The sequence below is a fragment of the Erithacus rubecula genome (assembly GCF_903797595.1).
Source record: "Erithacus rubecula genome assembly, contig: scaffold_113_arrow_ctg1, whole genome shotgun sequence".
NCBI lineage: Eukaryota > Metazoa > Chordata > Aves > Passeriformes > Muscicapidae > Erithacus > Erithacus rubecula.
Genome location: NW_027636268.1, coordinates 314,425 through 334,269, shown reverse-complemented (window position 1 = coordinate 334,269; position 19,845 = coordinate 314,425). Strand labels below are relative to the sequence as shown.

The following is a 19,845-nucleotide window of genomic DNA, read 5'->3' as shown; positions in this document are numbered from 1 at the left end:
GGATGGATCAGCCCCTGCTCTGCTGCTCCTTACCAGGGTCTCCCCCTTGCAGAGCACCAGCCATGCTGTTTGCCCCCAGATTGCCCACAGCCAGCCTGGGGCTGCTCACGGGCATTTTCTCTGCTCAGCATTGGCCTGGCCAAGTGTTGTGGAGAGAGCCTGGGCAAGGAGCCTGGAGCCCCCAGGCCCTGCCCTGAGGCGTCATTGCTGCCCCAGCAGTGCCCATGGCCTGTCCCTGCTACAGCCCTGGCACTGCCACCCCCAGGGCTGTGCCCGGCCCCGAGAGCACTCAGGCCCTGCAGCAACACGAGGGGCAGGAGGGCAGCGGGGCAGTGGCACGGGAACAGCACTGGCAACACCAAGTGCTGCTGCTGCTGCTGGGCACAGCTGCTGTGCCAGCACTTATCTGCCCCAGCTCTGCACACAGACATTGCTGCTGCAGCTCCAGAGAAGGGAACAAATGGGGCATCTCTGGAGGAATCTTTGCTAGCACATCTTTTTTTTTTTCATTGAAAGTCTCTGAGAGCACAGTTCCTTATTGAAACAGTCTGTGGATCTGAGTTTATTTGAAGTGAAGCAGAAAGAGAAATGGCATAATGAATGACCCTTATTTGTGGAAAATATTTGAAAATTAAAATAACGAAAAAAACCAAAACAAGAGCCTGCAACCAAACATTAAATTGCTATCACAATATACTTTTTTACAAGTTATTTTCAGAAATTGGAAACCAAGTTAATATTTCTGAAATGGTTTAGTGATCAGTCTCCACACTTCAGCCTTGAGCTCCTGGTTCCTCAGGCTGTAGATGAGGGGATTCAGGGCTGGAGGTACCACCGAGTACAGAACTGACATTGCCATATCCAAGGATGGGGAGGACATGGAGGGGGGCTTCAAGTTGGCAAATGTGCCGGTGCTGATGAACAGGGAGACCACAGCCAGGTGAGGGAGGCAGGTGGAAAAGGCTTTGTGCTGTCCCTGCTCAGAGGGGATCCTCAGCACAGCCCTGAAGATCTGCACATAGGAGGAAACAATGAACACAAAACAACCAAATGATAAACAGATACCAACAGCAAGAAGCCCAAGTTCCCTGACGTAGGATTTGGAGCAGGAGAGCTTGAGGATGTGTGGGATTTCACAGAAGAACTGGCCCAGGGCATTGCCATGGCACAGGGGCAGGGAAAATGTATTGGCTGTGTGCAGCAGAGAAGTGAGAAAGCCACTGGCCCAGGCAGCTGCTGCCATGTGGGCACAAGCTCTGCTGCCCTGGAGGGTCCCGTAGTGGAGGGGTTTGCAGATGGACACGTAGCGGTCGTAGCACATGATGGTCAGGAGATAGTACTCTGCTGAGATGAAGAACAGAAAGAAAAAGATTTTTGCAGCACATCCTTCATAGGAGATGTTCCTGGTGTCCCAGAGGGAATTGTGCATGGCTTTGGGCACAGTGGTGCAGATGCAGCCCAGGTCAGTGAGGGCCAGGTTGAGCAGGAAGAAGAACATGGGGGTGTGCAGGTGGTGGTCACAGGCTACGGCGCTGATGATGAGGCCGTTGGCCAGGAGGGCAGCCAGGGAGATGCCCAGGAAGAGGCAGAAGTGCAGGAGCTGCAGCTGTCTTTTGTCTGCCAATGGCAGCAGGAGGAAGTGGCTGATGGAGCTGCTGTTGGACATTTGCTGTGTCTTGGCATGGGCATCTGTAAAAAAAGCAATCATGGAATAGTTCAGCTTGGAAAGACTTTAAATAACCCAACCCATCTTGGTGGCACTTTCACCCCACTGCCTGCCCAGGGCTTTTCTGCCTGGAGCTGTCCCTGCCAGCAGCTGCTTCCCTGTGCCCAGTGCTGGACTGTGCCAGTGCTGCCTGAGCCCAGCCCAGCCCTGGGGGCTTAGCTTTGCCCGGCAGATCCCTCCAGCACAGGGCACTGCCCAGGGTCAGCTCAGCCTCTGCAGAATTGTGATGGCAATATTAGAGCATCCCCGAGGATGCTGGAAAACCAATGCAGATGCTGCAATTAAGGGGTCCTGTGCTGATTTTTGTCACTGCCTAATTTTTGAGATCTGAGGAATTTTCTTAGTTTTTTATCATCCTGAAGTGAGAGAGGAATATCAGTGTTAAATCTCGCATCCAGGAAACCCAGAGCGGTAGATTAAAAAAGCTGACTTTTCCCTTTTAGGCAGCCACTCCCTGGCTGTGCATCCTGTATAATCTCATTGGAAATCATTGGATTTAAATGTCATGCTGTGGGCAGCCCTGAACAATGCAGCATCCTCACTACACAAGGAGAACACTTCCAAGCCTTACCAGCTGTATCCTTCCACCCAGACCTTGTCCCCCAGTGCTGTGAGCAGCTCCCAGGGCTGGCTGAGAGCTGTCCCTGGCAGGCAGCAGAGTCCCTGCCCCAGCACAGCTCCCTGGGCTGCAGGACCCTGCTCTGCAGCACAGCCCTGGGCACCCCTGGCTGCTCTAGACAAGAGAGAATCAGAGAATGTACTCACAGAGTCTGTAGGCATTGGGATGTTCCAGCTTTAGGAGATCACTGCAGGAGCTGCAGCTGCCTCGTCCTGCAGCCAGAGGCTTCCTGTATCAAGGGCTGGGAGTGATTCTGCCCCAATCACTTCTGAGCACCTTCCCTGCCCTGACTGATTGAAGTTCTCTGTGCCTCTGTGCTGTACCTGGGGTGGCCCTCAGCCCTGCTGGGCTGGGAGAGGAGCTGCTTCACAGCAGAAATGTCTTTTTGAGGCCCTTCCTGGTTGTCAGGATTTCCCTCTGTGCCAGGAGCTTGGCTCAGCTGAGCAGCACAGACACAGGACAAGTAGTTTAATGACCCTCTCAGGGCTTTGGTGCTGTTTACATCCGACTCAGTCCCTCAGAGTGTGCTCAAAAAAATCTCAAGAACTCAAAGTGAGGTTTAAAGTCTAACGTTTCTTGAAGTTTTAATGGGTCCCACTGGGGGATATGATTGAGAAAGTTTCCCCATGTTCCAGTGAGAGTAGAACACTGGTGGCAATGATGACAGGAGGGGACAAACAAGGGAAAGGTGTCTCTGATGCTGAGCAAACCTGGATGTGTAGAATGACATCTCCACGTAAGCTTAGGAGTAATCCCACATTGGACCTGAGCTCTGGAAAAAAATGATGCCCACTTTAACACAGATTAGTTTTAAGAAGTTTTAGTCTGATACTTTGAAGATTTGGTGACAGTGGGGCCTCACCAAGGAGTCAACTGCTCCACTAAAGAATCTCAAGGAACAAATTATCCTTTTGACACTGTGGGGCTGTTCTATGGGGCTGCATGGAACCAAAAATCCATTTTGACAGAGTGGGGTCACATGGAACCAGTGGTCCATTGTTATACTGCAGATCCAAGGAGGCCATGGTGACACTATGGAATCTCCTGCAGCCATGAGTGCATTGTGACACTGCTGGGCCTCACAGAACCAAGGAGTCCAGTGTGACACTGCAGAACCTCACAGAACCACAGTGACTATGTTATACTACAGAACCTCGTGACAGAAATGGTCCATGTTGGCACTGCAGAACTGTTGCTGAGAGTATGAAAACTCTTGGAACCAAAAGTCCATTGTGACCAAGAGAAGCTGTGGAACTTAATGGCACCATGGATCCAGGAGGCCATTTTGGCACCAAGGACATCACTGTGGCACTCTGGGCCACATGGTCCCAAGGGGCCGGTGTGAAGCAGCAGGGCTTTGGGGAATCAAGAGGCCATTGCTGCATTACGGGGCCTCATGCAGCCAAAGGACTGCTGTGACCCTGCAGGGCACCGTGGATCCATGGAGACCATTGTGGCACTGCCAGGCCCCATGGAACGATGGAGACCATTGTGATGCTGTGGGTTCCCACAGAACCATGGGGACATGAAAAAGGTCTGGAATGTTTGGCCTCCCATGGACCACCAGAAGGGTCAAGATGAATTTGGCATGTCGAGGTCTACCTCTCATCAGCCACTGGAGGACTGGTGCTTTGGGTTTTCCTTCCTGTAGAAAAGAACTGTCTGTCTTTCCTGGTGCCCATGGGCAAAATTGGTACTGCCCCTAAAAAACTCCCTGTATGCAAGGGTTTCTCTCAGAGAAAGGCTGCCATGACAACCATATATGGCTGTCTTTGGCTCTGGTGGTCAGCTCCCATCTGCCCCTGAAACACTGAGTCTCTATTCCTTACTTCCTATGGAAAAAACCTGTCTTTCTCATCCAGGGCCAGCGGCCAAAACTGTGATTTGGCCTCCCAGATTCTATTTGTCCAAGGATTGCTCCCAGACAAAAGTAGCCAGAACAGAGCGGTCTGGCGGGTCTTGTTCCTCTGGTGATTTTCTTAGATTATGAGCTCAATGTTATCAATTGTAAATACTTTGGAGAGGGCCCAGAGAAATCCTAAGATGAGGTATGCAGGCTTCAGGCACACAACCACAATGCAGGGACAAAGGAGCTCTGGGCTCAGTGGAGTGAAGACTGAGGACAGTGGAGGAGAGCCATCAGAGTGTTTAAAGAGCTGTTTCAGAGACACTTTTGATATAGTGTAAAACAGCCTAACGAAGAAAGAAAGTATGAATGCAAAGTGCAGCTGGGATAGTCCCGACTGGATGCAAGAAGAGAGGAATTTCCCTCCCAGGGCAGGGCTGTGGTGCAACACATCCCCCCAAAAAAATCTTGAGCAGACCAAGGCTGCCCATGTTCTTCTTCCTGCTCGACCTGGCCCTCAGCGACCTGGGCACCATCTGCACCACTGTCCCCAAAGCCATGCACAATTCACTCTGGGACACCAGGAACATCTCCTACTCAGGATGTGCTGCTCAGGTTTTCTTTTTTGTTTTCTTTATGTCAGCAGAGTATTTTCTACTGACCGTCATGTGCTACGACCGCTACGTGTCCATCTGCAAACCCCTGCACTATGGGACCCTCCTGGGCAGCAGAGCTTGTGCCCACATGGCAGCAGCTGCCTGGGCCAGTGCCTTTCTCAATTCTCTGCTGCACACGGCCAATACATTTTCCCTGCCCCTGTGCCAGGGCAATGTCCTGAGCCAGCTCTTCTGTGAAATCCCACACATCCTCAAGCTCTCCCTGCTCACACTCAAACTTCAGGGAACTTGGGCTTCTTGCTGTTAAGTGTCTGTTTAGCACTCACTTGTTTTCTGTTCATTATTTTCTCCTATGTGCAGATCTTCAGGGCTGTGCTGAGAATCGCCTCTGAGCAGGGATGACACAAAGCCTTTTCCACCTGCCTCTGTCACCTTGCTGTGGTCTCCTGTTTACCAGGACTGGGTTTTTTGCCTACCTGAAGGCCCCTTCCATCTCCTCCCCATCTCGGGATCTAGTGGTGTCAGTTCTATACTCGATGGTACCTCCAGCCCTGCACCACCACACCCTGCTGGCCACACCATTCCTGATCCAGGTCAGAAAACATTGGCCTTCTTGGCCAGCTGGGCACACTGCTGACTCCTGTACAACCTGCTCTCCACCAGTACCCCCAAGTGCCTTTCTGCCTGGCTGCTGTCCAGCCAGTCTGTCTCCAGCCTGTAGCACTGCAGGGGTTGTTGTGTCCAAGGTGCAGGACCCAGCACATTGACTTATTAAACCTCATCTTTGGATTTGGGCCCTGGATCCAGCCTGTCCACGTCCCTCTGCAGAGCCCTTCTACTCTCCAGAAGACCCACACTCACACCCAGCATTGTGTCACCACAGTCTTATGAGACCCTAGAATGTCACAATGGTCTCTATGGTTCTATGTGTCCTCCCTTTGTCACAATGCCCCTTTGGTTCCATGGGACCCCTTGATGTCCCAAAGTCCCTTGGATCCCTGGGCCGCACAGAGTCACAAAGGCATTTTGGTCCCCCAGAGCCCTGCAGTGCCACAGTGGATCCTTGGTTCCATGAGGTCTCGCAGTGCAGCAATGCTCTCCTTGCTCCCACAGTGTCACAATGGCCTCTTGGTCGCAAGGGGCACTAGAGTTTCAAACATGTTTCCTTCATTCCCTGAGTCTATGAGGAGCAGCACTGGACCCTTGGTTCCATGGGGCCCTGTGGTGTCACAATGGCCCCATCATTACATGAGGTCCTGCTCTGTCACAATGCTCTGCACGGTTTCACAAGGCTGGAAAAGTACTTTGAGAGCATCAAGTTCAACCTGCAATCCAACACCAGTTTTCACCCAGACCATGGCACATCCAGTCTATGCTGAAACACTTCCAAGGATGGTGACTCACCCTCTTCCCTGGGCAGCCCATTCCAATGCCCAATCACCCTTTCAGTGAAGAATATTTCCTAATGCCCAGCCTAAATTTTCCCCTCGTGTAGCTTAATGCTGTTTCCTCTTGTCATGTGACTGTTCCCTGGAAAAAAAGCCTGACCTCCACCTGGTTGCACCCTCCTGTCAGGGAGTTGCAGAGAGTGATGAGGTCTCACCTGAGCTTCCTCCAGGGTAATCATCCCCAACTCCCTCAGCTGATCCTCACAGGACTTGTGTTCCAGACCCCTCACCAGCCTTGTTGCTCTTCTCTGTACACACTCCAGCATCTCCATGTCCTTCCTAAGTTGGGGGCCCAGAAGTGGACACAGCACTTGAGGTGCTGCCCAACTAGTGCTGAACACAAGGGAAGAATCACTGTCCTGTTCCTGCTGGCCACACCATTCCTGATTCATTGTAGTTCCAGGTGTTGGATGAGGGAATTAGAGGGAGAGGTTGCAGATAAAGTGTTATTTATTGTCATCCATGAAGGGTCTTGATTTTCATATCTATTCAGATTTCATTAGAAGTTTCAGGGGTTCAATATCAATTGGACATTGCTGGTATCAATCAATAAATACGAAAAGAAATCAGTACAAAATGCTTCTCCCTGCATTGTTTTCAATATAGTATATAGTATATAGCCTATTCACTTTGAATACACTACTGAAATCTGTCTAATTAATCACAGAAGAATTGAAAACTTAAATTATTCCCAGGGAATTTTCTTGTTTGGGTGTTTTGAACAAATACATTTTAGTTTTTCTCACTGAATCCCTGAACTGAAGAGGTCAAGAAAGAAGAGTTCAATATTAAGTTTGTTGTGGATTTAACATTGGCCAAATTGCCAGTGCACCCATTAGAATTATTTACTCACTTTCTGCTGTGAGATGGGATTAGGAGGAAGACAAAAGTAGCTCAAACTTTAAAGGTACAAAGAAAAAACTATATTACTAGAAACTACAAGAAAAACAAAATCTCAATAAATCTTTCAGAACATTTCTTTTCTTTCTCTTCTTTTCTTTCACACTGGCAACATACAGAAATGGATCTGTCAATTTACCATCTCTATAAATAGCCTTTCACCAATTTACTTGGGTGAGGAGAACTTTTCATCAGTCTATGGAGGTTTTGCCACAAGAAAACAGTTTTCTCCTGTCCTCTGTGTCACAGTGAATTAGCCTTTCAGGAGAATGCAAATCTGATCACTGTGTAAAAAATCCCTTCCATGACTTAGAGTTTTCCCGTAATTATTTTTGAGGACCATGTCAACTTATGAGGCAGCACTCACAGGCTGATGGCCTTCCCTTCCCCTTGGCCCTGAAGTTTTTGAAAAAACTTATCAGGGGCAGCATTCCAGCTATGCCATGGGCCGGTCTGGCCACTCTGGGGGGAGGGGGAAGCAGGCAGGATCTCAGCAGCCGATGGCGCTCTCTAGTAATTCCCCTTTCCCAAGTTACTCAAAATTTGGAAGAGGACAGAAACAGAAGAAATAGAAAACCAGAGAGAAAGACAAAAAATATACAGAGATGCACACTCTTGTATTCCAGTACTGTTCAGACAGAAATTCCAAGAGGAGGTAGGATCAAGATGTGCACTTGCCTAGTGGTCTGCCTTAAATTCTACTTGGTCTTCCTGGGTCCCTCTCCTAGGTAGGACTTTTGGTCATTGGGTCACTCAGGAGCTGGGCTGGGGCTCCAGGGATGAGTGTGGAGCATTGCCTTTGGTGTGACACAGACCACAGAAGCAGGCAGGGACTTGGACTGAGAAGGTGCTCCGTGGTTTTTTAAGCCCTTGGGCCTTCATGGGCCTTTCCCCAGGTGGCATTGTGATTGCTCGGGCAATCAGAGCCTGGGTCAGCACCAACCCACTGTGTAACTGACTGACAGCTCATCCCAAGGTGTCTGGGACATTGATCTCATCCAGTCTCTGACTGTGACCATGGTGACACTGCAGAATCTTATAGAATCGTGGGTCAGTTGTGACAAGGACAGTAGCAGATCCAAGGACACCATGGAGACACCATGGAGCCTCATGGAATCAAAGAGACCATTGTGACGCTCTGGTGCCTCATGGATTCAGTGGGACCATTGTGACTCCAGACCCCTATGGAACCAGGGGTCAAGGATGAAGTTCTGGGGCTCATAGAATCAAGGAGACATTGTGAAACTGAAACAGGGGGAAAATTAAAATTAAAATTAATGAGTTAAGGGAACAAATACAGGAGGATGCTTTAATTAGAAGGGGACTGGCAAGATTCTCTGGATGCTTAACATTCACTGCCTTTGCAAGAACAGGAGGACAGAACAAAGCTTCAAGATAAGATAGAGGGCCAAGAATGTGCAAGCAGGATGGAAGAATGAGGCCCATTCCAGATAACGGGGACTCTTTAGACCCTTGAGCCAGCAAAAACTGGTATCAAAGTCTGGAAAAGAACCTAAGACTAAGATGCAAAGAAGGTGAGGTTAAAAGTTCAAACTGAGAGGAAGACTGCTTACTTCATCCCAGACAGCCACTAGAACAACCAACAAGGAGCAATGTGCAGTCACAAAGTGCCATGGAGCTGATTTTAATATGAAGTGGGAACAGGATGGATTAGGAAATGAATATGTATTACGTGCATTATGCAATCCTAGTTTGTAGAGAATAAAAAGAGAGGTGCAGGTCACCGAAGGTGTGCATGTTTTTGGAGGAGCTATACCCCATGCACCTCAGTGCTCAATAAAATACATACCTATTATTTACTTTGTGGGTTATGAAGTTTTTCCGTGCATCAATTTGGGTGACCCTGCTGCTCCCCTGAGATTTCGGGGCACCCTCTTTGCCCACCTCTGAGCTGGAGCCGGCGCAGAATGCCACCTGCACTGACCACACTGACCTGCACTGCATCATCTCCTCAGGTAACTCAGGGCTCCCTCCCACCTCTGGGGCCCTCACCTGGAGTTTTGGGGTAACCCTGAATGTTCAAGTGCCCCCTGACAGCCCCCCACCACACTGGGTCATCTGTGTCCTTGTCGACTGAAAGGATGCAACAGTGGCCATTATCTTTTCCCAGCCCATCCAGGAGAGTCAGGACACTTGGGTGCTCCAAACATCACCTGGACATCCCAAAAATCACTTGGATACACCTGGGTAGCCCCCAGTATATCCTGGATCATGGCAAAAATCACCTGGATACACCTGGGTACCTCTTGGATAACTGAATCACCCAAAACCCCTAAGGTCCCCCAAAACTTGTGTCCCGAAAATCCTCATTGCTTTGACTAGGTGGACCTGGTGTCCCTAAATTCGCATTGACATCAATGGCTAAACCCAGTGCCCCAAAAATTTTGTTGTTAAAAATCTCTATTATGGCTTCAGAATTCCCAGAATTTGAACTGAAAATAGAGATTTTTGGGCTTACCTGGAGGCACAGCTCCAGCACAGGTTGCAGGTGTGGGATCAGGTATTTGGAACTGACTTCCAGGAATTCATCCAGGACTTCTACAGAATCAGCATCATGATCCTGGAAGGGAAATTCCTGGAATTGAGCCCAACATTTCCCTCACATTTACCGAAGTTGTCTCATTTTAGCACCAAAGTTCCACAAAAGTCCTGTTGAATTCAATGGATAAGCTGAGTGTCCCTAAATCCACCGAGACTTAAACAGGGTAGATCTGCTGTCTCTAAATCCCTACTGATTTCTTTTGGGTAGACCTGGTATCTTTGAATCCCTATTGATTTCAATTGGCAGGCTTGATATCCAAAATATGCCTGTCAGAAGATCATTATAACAAAAGATGGGCAATTCAGAGACATTGTAAAAAACAGTTTATTGCTTTATTGCACCACTCTGATAGAAGGGTGAGACGTTAAAGGTGTCACGCAGAATACCATAATATCGGAAGCCATCTCATTCTTAGTTACAATGCCTTACATTAGTTTTTTAGCCAATCACATATTTCTATGAACTTTGCAAATGTCTTTTATCACCAATCATAAATTGCTTTGCTTCGCACAGCTTTGCTGCCATGTGCATTTTTCAACCAATCATATAACACTTCACAAACTTGTAATGACACATCTTAAACTTCTAACTAACTAACCAACTAACTAACGCCACCCTGTCACCCAGACCGTGGGACTCAGTGTCACATCCAGTCTATGCTGAAACTCTTCCTGGGACAGTGACTCATCCACCTCCCTGGGAAGCCCATTCAAATGCCCAATCACCTTCTTTGTGAAGAATATTTATTAATGTCCAACCTAAACCTTCTTTGGGGCAGCTCTAAGCTTGTGTCCTCTTGTCCAGTCACTGTTCCCTGGGGAAAGAGCCCAACTCCACCTGGCTGCACCCTCCTGTCAGGGAGTTGTAGAGGGCGATGAGATCTCCTCTGAGTCTCCTCCAGGATAAACATCCCCAACTCCCTCAGCTACTCCTCACAGGACTTGTGTTCCAGATCCCTGACCGGCCTTGTAGCCCTTCTCTGGACACTCTCCAGCTCCTCCATGTCCTTCCTAAATTGGGGGCCTGTGGGAGTCCAGGGTTTTTCCCTGGCTCCTTTGGGGGTGCAAAAACCCTCCTGGCAGACCCCTCAGAGATCCCCGAGTGCTGCCCAGGAGCTGCAGGGGCTGGATTTGGCTCCTTGGGAGAATCTGCCCACATTGAGAGAAGAGACACAGAAAATAATGATGAGTAGAGTGTAAATTAGAATGTTAGAACGTAGATAAATAGGTTTTCTTGAATTTTTATGATACGGGACACGTGGCCAAGATGGAGAATTTGGGGGGTGGACACCTTTTCCTCCTTCTTCTCCATGTCATCCATGTTTGGTGACATGTTGGCACTCTTGGATTGGATGGGGTCAAGGCTGGACCATTTAATAAAATTGTATTGTATCGGTAAAATTTTGTAAACATCTAATACGTAGTACTAACTATATAAGATAAGCCCTGCCTTGACCAGGCAGATTCCACCATGGATGCCAGGCTGAGCAGACCCTGCTGGCCAGGCAAAAGGTCCCAGAGATAAGAAATAATAAACAGTCCTTGGGAAAAGAGAAAACCGTCTCCAGCAGTCTCTCTTCGGCGGCTTCGGGGAAAACCAGGGTTTGAACCACCTTCGAGTCCCTCTGGGGTGATCTCGGGGCAGAGGAGGTACCCCAGACTGGGACAGGGGCCCAGAACTGGACACAGCACTTGAGGTGCTGCCCAATCACTGCTGAGCACAGGGGAAGAATCACTGCTCTGAGCCTGCTGGTTGCACTGTTCCTGGTCCAGAGGAGTCTGAGGGGTTGGACCAGGGAAATGGTGAGGAGGGGATGGGGATGGGGACAAAGTGTGATTGATTGATCATCCATGAAGGGACTTGATTTTAGTATCTATTTAGACGGCATTAGAAGGTGCTGGGGGTCAATATCAGTTGGACAGTTCTGATATCCCTCTATAAACAGGAAAAGAACCAGGAGAAATCACTTCTTTTGGCATTGTTTTCAATGTAGTATATTCACTTGAAATACATTTTTGAAATCTATCCAATTAACCACCAAAGATTTGAAAAATTAAGTTTTCCCCAGGAGCTTTTCTCAAGGGTGTTTTTAACAAATATTTATGAGCCTTTGTCACTGAATTCTGGAACTGAAGATCTCGAGAAAGAAGAGGCCTCTGGAGTAGTAAAATTCATCAGCATCCTCCTAGTGGCTGAGGATCCATCCTCATCAGAGCAGGAATGATGGAACAGAAATAGGAATAGGTGGCACACTGGTCACCCTCTGATCTCATCTGCTTACCTTACCCACTGACCACATCCCACTCACCACCCAAATGACCATACCTCCAAAGATCAGACCCACTGACCATAACCACTACACACACTCACTGACCACACCCATATCCTAGAAACCAGTGCCGACACCCCACTGACCACACCCACTGACCACCCCAATGACAAATTCCATTGACCACAGCCCGCTGACCAACCCAAAACCAACAACCCCTCCGAAAATACTGAGCACACGCAGTCATGATTCTTTCTGCTGTCTCCTCTAAGTTATTCAAAATTCCCCTTCTCCAAGAGCTCTAACTGCTGGCTGCTTCCTTCTCCTATTTGACCAGGCAGAAATACCATAAATACCCCCTTGTATCTCAAATACAAAGACTTAAACTGCAATGGGAGCCTTATAATTAATTTTACCAGGCTGGCACCATCCCCAGTCTTTTTCAAAAATATCCAAATTCTCCTGCTTTAAACCTTACCCACAGACTGGACTCACTATATCAAACTGATCACGTGCTACATCCCAATTATAGGATCTCAGGAATTCCAGGGCACACCTGGGGCACATAGGTCTCCTTTTATTAGATATACAATACCATCTCTTGTTGCACCCTCTACAGAAGAGAAGGACCCAACTTGGTTGTCACCCTGGTCCACAATGAAAAATCATCCGCCCACACAAAAAGCAAGGAGTTACCCTTATTAGTCCCCACTGTTGTGTGTTCCTGAAATTATACTCAGCTGGTGTTAATTCCCAGTCAAAAACCAAATAATTACTTGTTCAAAGATAGCCCTTTCAGAAACTGTCCAGGAAACACCCAAGCGATGAGCACCCATCAAGTATTGATGATTAAGATAACCAGAGCCATCAGGAAAGCTACATCTGAATGCCGGCTTCCCATCAACCGAGATCTGCATTTGTGGGAGTCCAGGGTTTTTCCCTGGCTCCTTTGGGGGTGCAAAAACCCCCCTGGCAGACCCCTCAGAGACCCCTGAGTGCTGCCCAGGAGCTGCAGGGGCTGGATTTGGCTCCTTGGGAGAATCTGCCCACATTGAGAGAAGAGACACAGAAAATAATGATGAGTAGAGTGTAAATTAGAATGTTAGAACGTAGATAAATAGGTTTTCTTGAATGTTTATGATAAGGGACACGTGGCCAAGATGGAGAATTTGGGGGGTGGACACCTTTTCCTCCTTCTTCTCCATGTCATCCATGTTGGGTGACACGTTGGCCTCTTGGATTGGTTGGGGTCAGGGCTGGACCATTTAATAAAATTGTATTGTATTGGTAAAATTTTGTAAACATGTAATACGTAGTACTAACTATATAAGATAAGCCCTGCCTTGACCAGGCAGATTCCACCATGGATGCCAGGCTGAGCAGACCGCTGCTGGCCAGGCAAAGTGTCCCAGAGATAAGAAACAATAAACTGTCCTTGGAAAAAGAGAAAACTGTCTCCGGCAGTCTCTCTTCGGCGGCTTCGGGGAAAACCAGGTTTTGAACCACCTTCGTGTCCCTCTGGGGTGATCTCGGGGCAAGAGGAGGAACCCCAGACTGGGACACCTGGCGTCCCTGGCTGAGCATTGACATCTGGCATCCCCCTGGCTGGGCAGTGACATCTGACGTCTCTGGATGCACCACAGCCCACAAAGGTGGGTGCGGACCCCCAGAAGGGCAAGCTCAAGAAGACGCACAGAGATGGAGGAGACCCCCCCAGGCAGAGACATTTGGCACGGACCCTGGTGGATCCTTGTAGCCTGCAAAGGCAGGTACAGACCCCCAAAAGACAGAGCTTCAGAAGAGGCACGCTGTTGAAAAGGACTTTGGAGGAGATTTATGGCCCTCTGCCAAGAAAAGCCGAGTTCCAGACGCGAGTCGGAGAGGAGGTGTCCCGGGAAGCCTCGCTCCTGTGCACTGCTGGTTGGTTTCAGGAACCTCCGAATCGATTTTGGACGGATTGCTTTTGGGTAAGATGGTTCAGAATCAGACACATCATAGGATTCCCACCTAGCCATGAGCAGGGGGTGGGAGGTTTATGGCTGCCTTGCTATCAGCAGGCGGAGAAAGCAATTAAAGTTCCTCAGAGACTGGGGAAGGATTCTCACCTAGCTATGAGCTGGGGGAGGGAAGTTTATGACTGCCTTGCCAGCAGCAGGTGGTTCAGCAAGGGCCTTGCCATCAGCAAGGCCAGGGAAAAAATTAAGTTAGAAATATTTCCAAGTGAGTTGCAGGACATACATTTTTGCTATTTCACCCCTTCAGAAACCCTGACCCCAGAAGGCGGGAGGGCGCTGCAGGCGACTCCCCGGGCCGTGGGGGACAGAGGGGAGGGGGACGGGACCACGAAAAAATGCGGGCTCGGTGCCGCAGGGATGTCCAGGGAAGGGCAACCTGCGGGGACTGGGACGCAGAAGGACAGGACCATGCGGGCGGCTCTCAGCCCAAAGGGGGAAGGGAGCGGCAGCCTTCACACTGACCGGGACAAAAACAGGAAAAAAGCGCGGATTCGGTGCATTTAGCTGCAAGGGATGTCCAGGGAGGGGCAACCTGCGGCAATGGCCGGGACGCAGGAAAGCGAGAATTGTGAAAAGACACAGACAGACCTGTCTCCAGCTGTCAGAAATGCTGGGGGAGGAGATGAATGCCCTGTTTCAGGGAAACCTGAGTTGTCCACATTAGAACTGGCAGATTCTAATGGGGAGAGAAATTTATGCTTTTTAAGTCAAAGGTGAAAAAATTAACAACTTTGAAGCAATTGCAGGCAGCTGCCCGGACAGAGCCGGACAGAGCAAACCCAGGCACAGCAGCGTGAAGTCACCAGCCCAGGCTCACCGAGAGAGGGGGGGGAGGCACAGCCACCCTGCTCCAGAGGCTCCAGCAGCACCCCCACTGCTCCCCCTGTGCCTGCACAGACCCAGTGCTGCAGACGGGAGGGGAATGGGGGATGGAGAGAGGCCAAGAGCTGCTTTTTATCTATACTGTGGAGAACAAACAGAACAAGGGAACAGGACAAGAGAGTCAGTTTTATTTTCAGTTCTTGTATGTTAAACTAAAGGTGTTTGTTTTTGCATTTTTGTTAAAAAAATAGCTGAAACTTTAAGAATGGTAAAGGTATTTTAATAGTATTAGGTATTTTAATAATTGAAGGTATAATAAGGTATTTTGTATTTTATTTGAATATATATCATCTATATTTAGTGATTTGTTATTGCTCAGATATGAGTGGACATTTATTTAAATGTCAACATTGAGTTTTAATTTTCCTATAGTTAATGGTTTTAGAGAAGCCAGTTTATAAGTATTTGCAATATTGTCAATATAAATCAATAGATTTTGAGTTGGATTTTAAAATTTAAATTTAGTTTCTGTATTTAATTTTAAAAACACTGTAATAAGATTGTATGAATTCTATATTACAGAATGATTTTGTTTTCTGTTTCATTGTTTAATTTGAAATCTTTCAATACTTTAAGTAAGTTTTGGAAAGCCTCCAGATATGTCCTTGAATCAAATGTATGAAGATAATCAGCTAAGTTGTGAACTTAATGTTTCTTTATTTTCCTTTTATTAATTCTCTCTTTTATTTTGGCAGGTCTTTTGTGACCTGACACTTTGATATCTTATGGTTTTGAATATTTTGCAGAATTCCAGAAAATTATTTGAGCTTCATTCTCAGAAAAAAAAATTTAATGTTATGGTTTTCCTGAGTTGTTATCATAGAAGCACTGCAGTGTCTTGCCATGTTCAAAGTATCTTACTCTAAAGATGAATTTTAGAGAAAATGAGTTGCTAGAGGAGTTTGATTTCTTTTTGAAATGTTTAATTGTAACTTTGTTGTTAAGAGTTGTGGTTTATTTCTTTAATAAGAAGATGTCAGGGAGTTCTCTTCCAATTAGAGTTTAGGCTCTGGCCAAGCCTTAATTCTGACTGAAAGAGAAATTGTGTAAACCCAGGTGTTTTCTGCATCAAAATAATATTCCAATCGTTTGGATTGACAATTTGACTTATCAATATAACAGCTGAAGCTGACTTTGAAGTGAATTTGGTGTTCATTTTCCGGAGATGACCATCTAATTCCTCATTGAATCAAGGTTTGTCAGCTGTCTGCAGACCCTGAGGTGATGACACAGTTTTTTTTTTTAAATTGATAATTATCTAATCTTGTAAATGTATGCCTGTTATTTAAAGTATTGTTAATTATTGTATTATGTTTACTTGCAGAAGATTGTAAACTTTGGGTTTGTTTTCTTTGTTAGATAATACTTGAAATAATAGTACAAGGGAAAATTTTCCAGTTTTGATCAAAAATATAGAGACAGAGAAAGTTGAAAAGCTTACAAAGTAAGCATTTGGGGGAAGGGTTCTGTTTGTGTCTCCACAGAGAGAGGACGGAGATGGTTGAAGCCTGCAGCAAGATTGGAACACCACAACATATAGCTTCAGTTGTCAAGGAGCAAATGACGGAAGTTCTTCAAGAACAACATGAAAAGATTTTTGCAAATTTTAAGAAGAAAAAGAATCCATCTAAAGGACAATGCTACGACTGTGGAATTTTTGGACATTTTGGGAAAAATTGTCCTCAATCCACAAAGACTTCCAAGCCACCAGAACTTTACCCTAGATGTCGCAGAGGAAGACATCTGGCAAGTGAATGTTATTCTCTGACGGATGTGGACAGAAAACCATTGCCACTGCCAAAAAACACGAAGTGCAGGACCATCTTGTGCTACGACAGAAATGATGGCAGTGCAACAAGGAACAGCAACAACACCGGCACAGACAATACAGTTGTCGGGGAGCGTCAATCTGACTCCCTCAGCAGGGTGTTAGGGGACATCCCCTGTGACAGGGATTTGCTGCCCAGGAACGCAGTACATCCTGTCAGCTTCAAAAGTGACTTGTTTTTTTGAATGAAGAATCTGCATCTATACGTACAGGACTGAAAGCACCGTGCCGAAAGAGACAAGATTTTTTGATAATAGGCAGAGACCGGTGCAGCAATTTTGGACTGACAATGTATCCTACTGTTGTTTCAGCAGACTGCTTCGAAGAGATGACAATTTTAGCAAGGGCTCTTCGACCCCCATTGACAATTCCACAAAATACTCAACTGGCAAAAGCGATAGCTCTGCCATCGCATCCATTGGAGCATCAAGCAATGCTGGTGATGGGCGAAGGGCATCCACACTACAATGACCATGTCGAAGTACACACGTTATGGTTGAAGTACATAACCCGTGAACAGCCAACTATTACTTGGGACTTGATATACCATAACAGGAAAACAACCATCACAGGGATGGTGAACACCGGACGTGACAGTGATTTCATATATTTTCTGACCTCGAGAATGGAACTTGATTGTACCTTTGGATCAAATCACAGGCATTGGAGGAAGTTCTGTATGCCTCCAAAGTGAAAATTCAATAACATTCACAGGACCCGGACAGAAGACAGCTATTACTCGTGTAAAAGCCATTCACTGTATGGGGAAGAGATCTCCTTTCACAGTGGAACATGTACCTGACAATGGATTTTTAGTAGGACTTACTGTGGCACTCGCCACTCCACACCGATACGTGGACTCTTTACCATTCCATTTAGTAGTGTTGGGAGAAGAAACACAGCTATATGGTTTGATTTTTCATTGGGACGAACACAAAAAAGACACTCTTTTAATTATAGAATGGGTTTTCCTATCTTACAGATCTCCAAGGACAATTCTTACAGATTCAGAAATGACAGTACAAGTGATAATAAAGGGAAGAACAAGGTTGATGACAATAATGGGCAAGGACTTTTCAATGAACAATGCGGCAAGGACCACAGATTTCTACAATACCAATGAATCAAAAAATGGATGAGGCAGCAGCTTGGCCTCAATCTCAACAAGTAATACCTTTGAACAGACAAATTCCTACAGAGACACACAGACCTGCAACAGCAGCTCAAGATACTTTAGTTGATTGGACAAATATTCGAATGGACTTAACAAGAAGCAGAAAATGTCCTGCAATTGGGACTGGTGAAATAGCCATGCCAGTGAATTATGACCCGCAAGGACAAAACCAAAGATGGCAAAAATTAAATCATGATTTAGTTAAAAATTATATTAAGACAATTAGTGATTATGGACTGGGATCTTCATATTTTAAACTGGTTTTAAAAGGTATTCTCAATGAATATGACTTGACTTCATGTGACATGAAATCTCTTGTGTCATTGATACTTACTGACACACAAGGACTTATATGGGAGCGCAGATGGAGAAGAGCTTTGAAGGAGCTGCGAAAGAAATACCAAGGTGGTGCTCATGCTAACCTCACCATGGCAGAATTAGCAGGAGACCCTCCTCACAATGATCCAGTACAACAAGCCGCCAAGATTCCAAGGGGAGTGTTGGCAGACATCAAGGAAAAAGGATGTGAACTTCTCTTCAAACAAGATTTAAAAGACTTAAGGACTGACAGTGAAAAATGATTGTTTATATGCTGTTGTATCTTATTTTTTGTCAACTGTATTAGGTGAAAAAGAGGATTTACCAGTGATGCAGCCAAGGGAGAGTGTTTGGGAAAGTTTAGCATGGACAGTGGGGTTGGAAACAATTTGTTTGAGGCATTCCAGGCAAAAAAGCCATTTTCAACATGTCTGGTGGGATTGACAGTGAAAGAATGGTCCATTCCGGAGGGCATCCCTTCATGGGTGATGTGAGTTGTGACAACTCCTGTGAATGGATGGCATGTGTGGGTTCAATTTCTCCCTGTGGCTGTTTTCAAACCAAAAGAATTAGAAATTTTTGGTTCAACAATGGATTTTGGAATTGTATGTGATGTTTTAGGGGTGAAAAAGAACCAAACAATGGATGTTACTCCGAATTAGAATGTATATAGCAATTATATTGTAGTCTCAAACAAACCATCCTTCCGAGTTCTAGCACAGTTATTGTGCCTGGATGGTCTGTTTGACCTTTTTGATCTTTTACCTTTGTAAAAAGAAATTTTGAAAGTAGGTTTTTATATATTAGTGGAGCTTGTTACTATTCTCATTGCTTTGCCATGCATCATCCCATGCACTCGGCACGCCTTGAACAAAGCTGTGAAAAGGGCTCTGGACAAAACCGTGAAGGAGGTCTTTTTGCTGCAAACAGAGGGGGGAGATGTGGGAGTCCAGGGTTTTTCCCTGGCTCCTTTGGGGGTGCAAAAACCTCCCTGGCAGACCCCTCAGAGACCCCTGAGTGCTGCCCAGGAGCTGCAGGGGCTGGATTTGGCTCCTTGGGAGAATCTGCCCACATTGAGAGAAGAGACACAGAAAATAATGATGAGTAGAGTGTAAATTAGAATGTTAGAACGTAGATAAATAGGTTTTCTTGAATGTTTATGATAAGGGACACGTGGCCAAGATGGAGAATTTGGGGGGTGGACACCTTTTCCTCCTTCTTCTCCATGTCATCCATGTTGGGTGACACGTTGGCCTCTTGGATTGGTTGGGGTCAGGGCTGGACCATTTAATAAAATTGTATTGTATTGGTAAAATTTTGTAAACATGTAATACGTAGTACTAACTATATAAGATAAGCCCTGCCTTGACCAGGCAGATTCCACCATGGATGCCAGGCTGAGCAGACCGCTGCTGGCCAGGCAAAATGTCCCAGAGATAAGAAATAATAAACTGTCCTTGGAAAAAGAGAAAACCGTCTCCGGCAGTCTCTCTTCGGCGGCTTCGGGGAAAACCAGGTTTTGAACCACCTTCGTGTCCCTCTGGGGTGATCTCGGGGAAAAGGAGAAACCCCAGACTGGGACATGCATTCACCAAATTCATCGTTTCAAAGACATGGTTTTGTCCAGCCCAATGCAGAGA

At 46.7% G+C, this 19,845-nt stretch overlaps 1 protein-coding gene across 1 annotated transcript; it reads right to left on the bottom strand.

The window, feature by feature from the left end:
• Window positions 1–733: 733 nt before the first annotated feature.
• Window positions 734–2,596, bottom strand: LOC306815290 (olfactory receptor 14A16-like; the record flags this gene model as incomplete). Its single annotated transcript, XM_079331879.1, has 2 exons — window positions 2,492–2,596; window positions 734–1,689 (listed from the first exon to the last, which is right to left on the bottom strand). Exon 2 carries the CDS (start codon window positions 1,664–1,666, stop codon window positions 734–736), a length of 933 nt encoding a protein of 310 aa, XP_079188005.1. The 5' UTR covers window positions 1,667–1,689; window positions 2,492–2,596.
• Window positions 2,597–19,845: the final 17,249 nt, after the last annotated feature.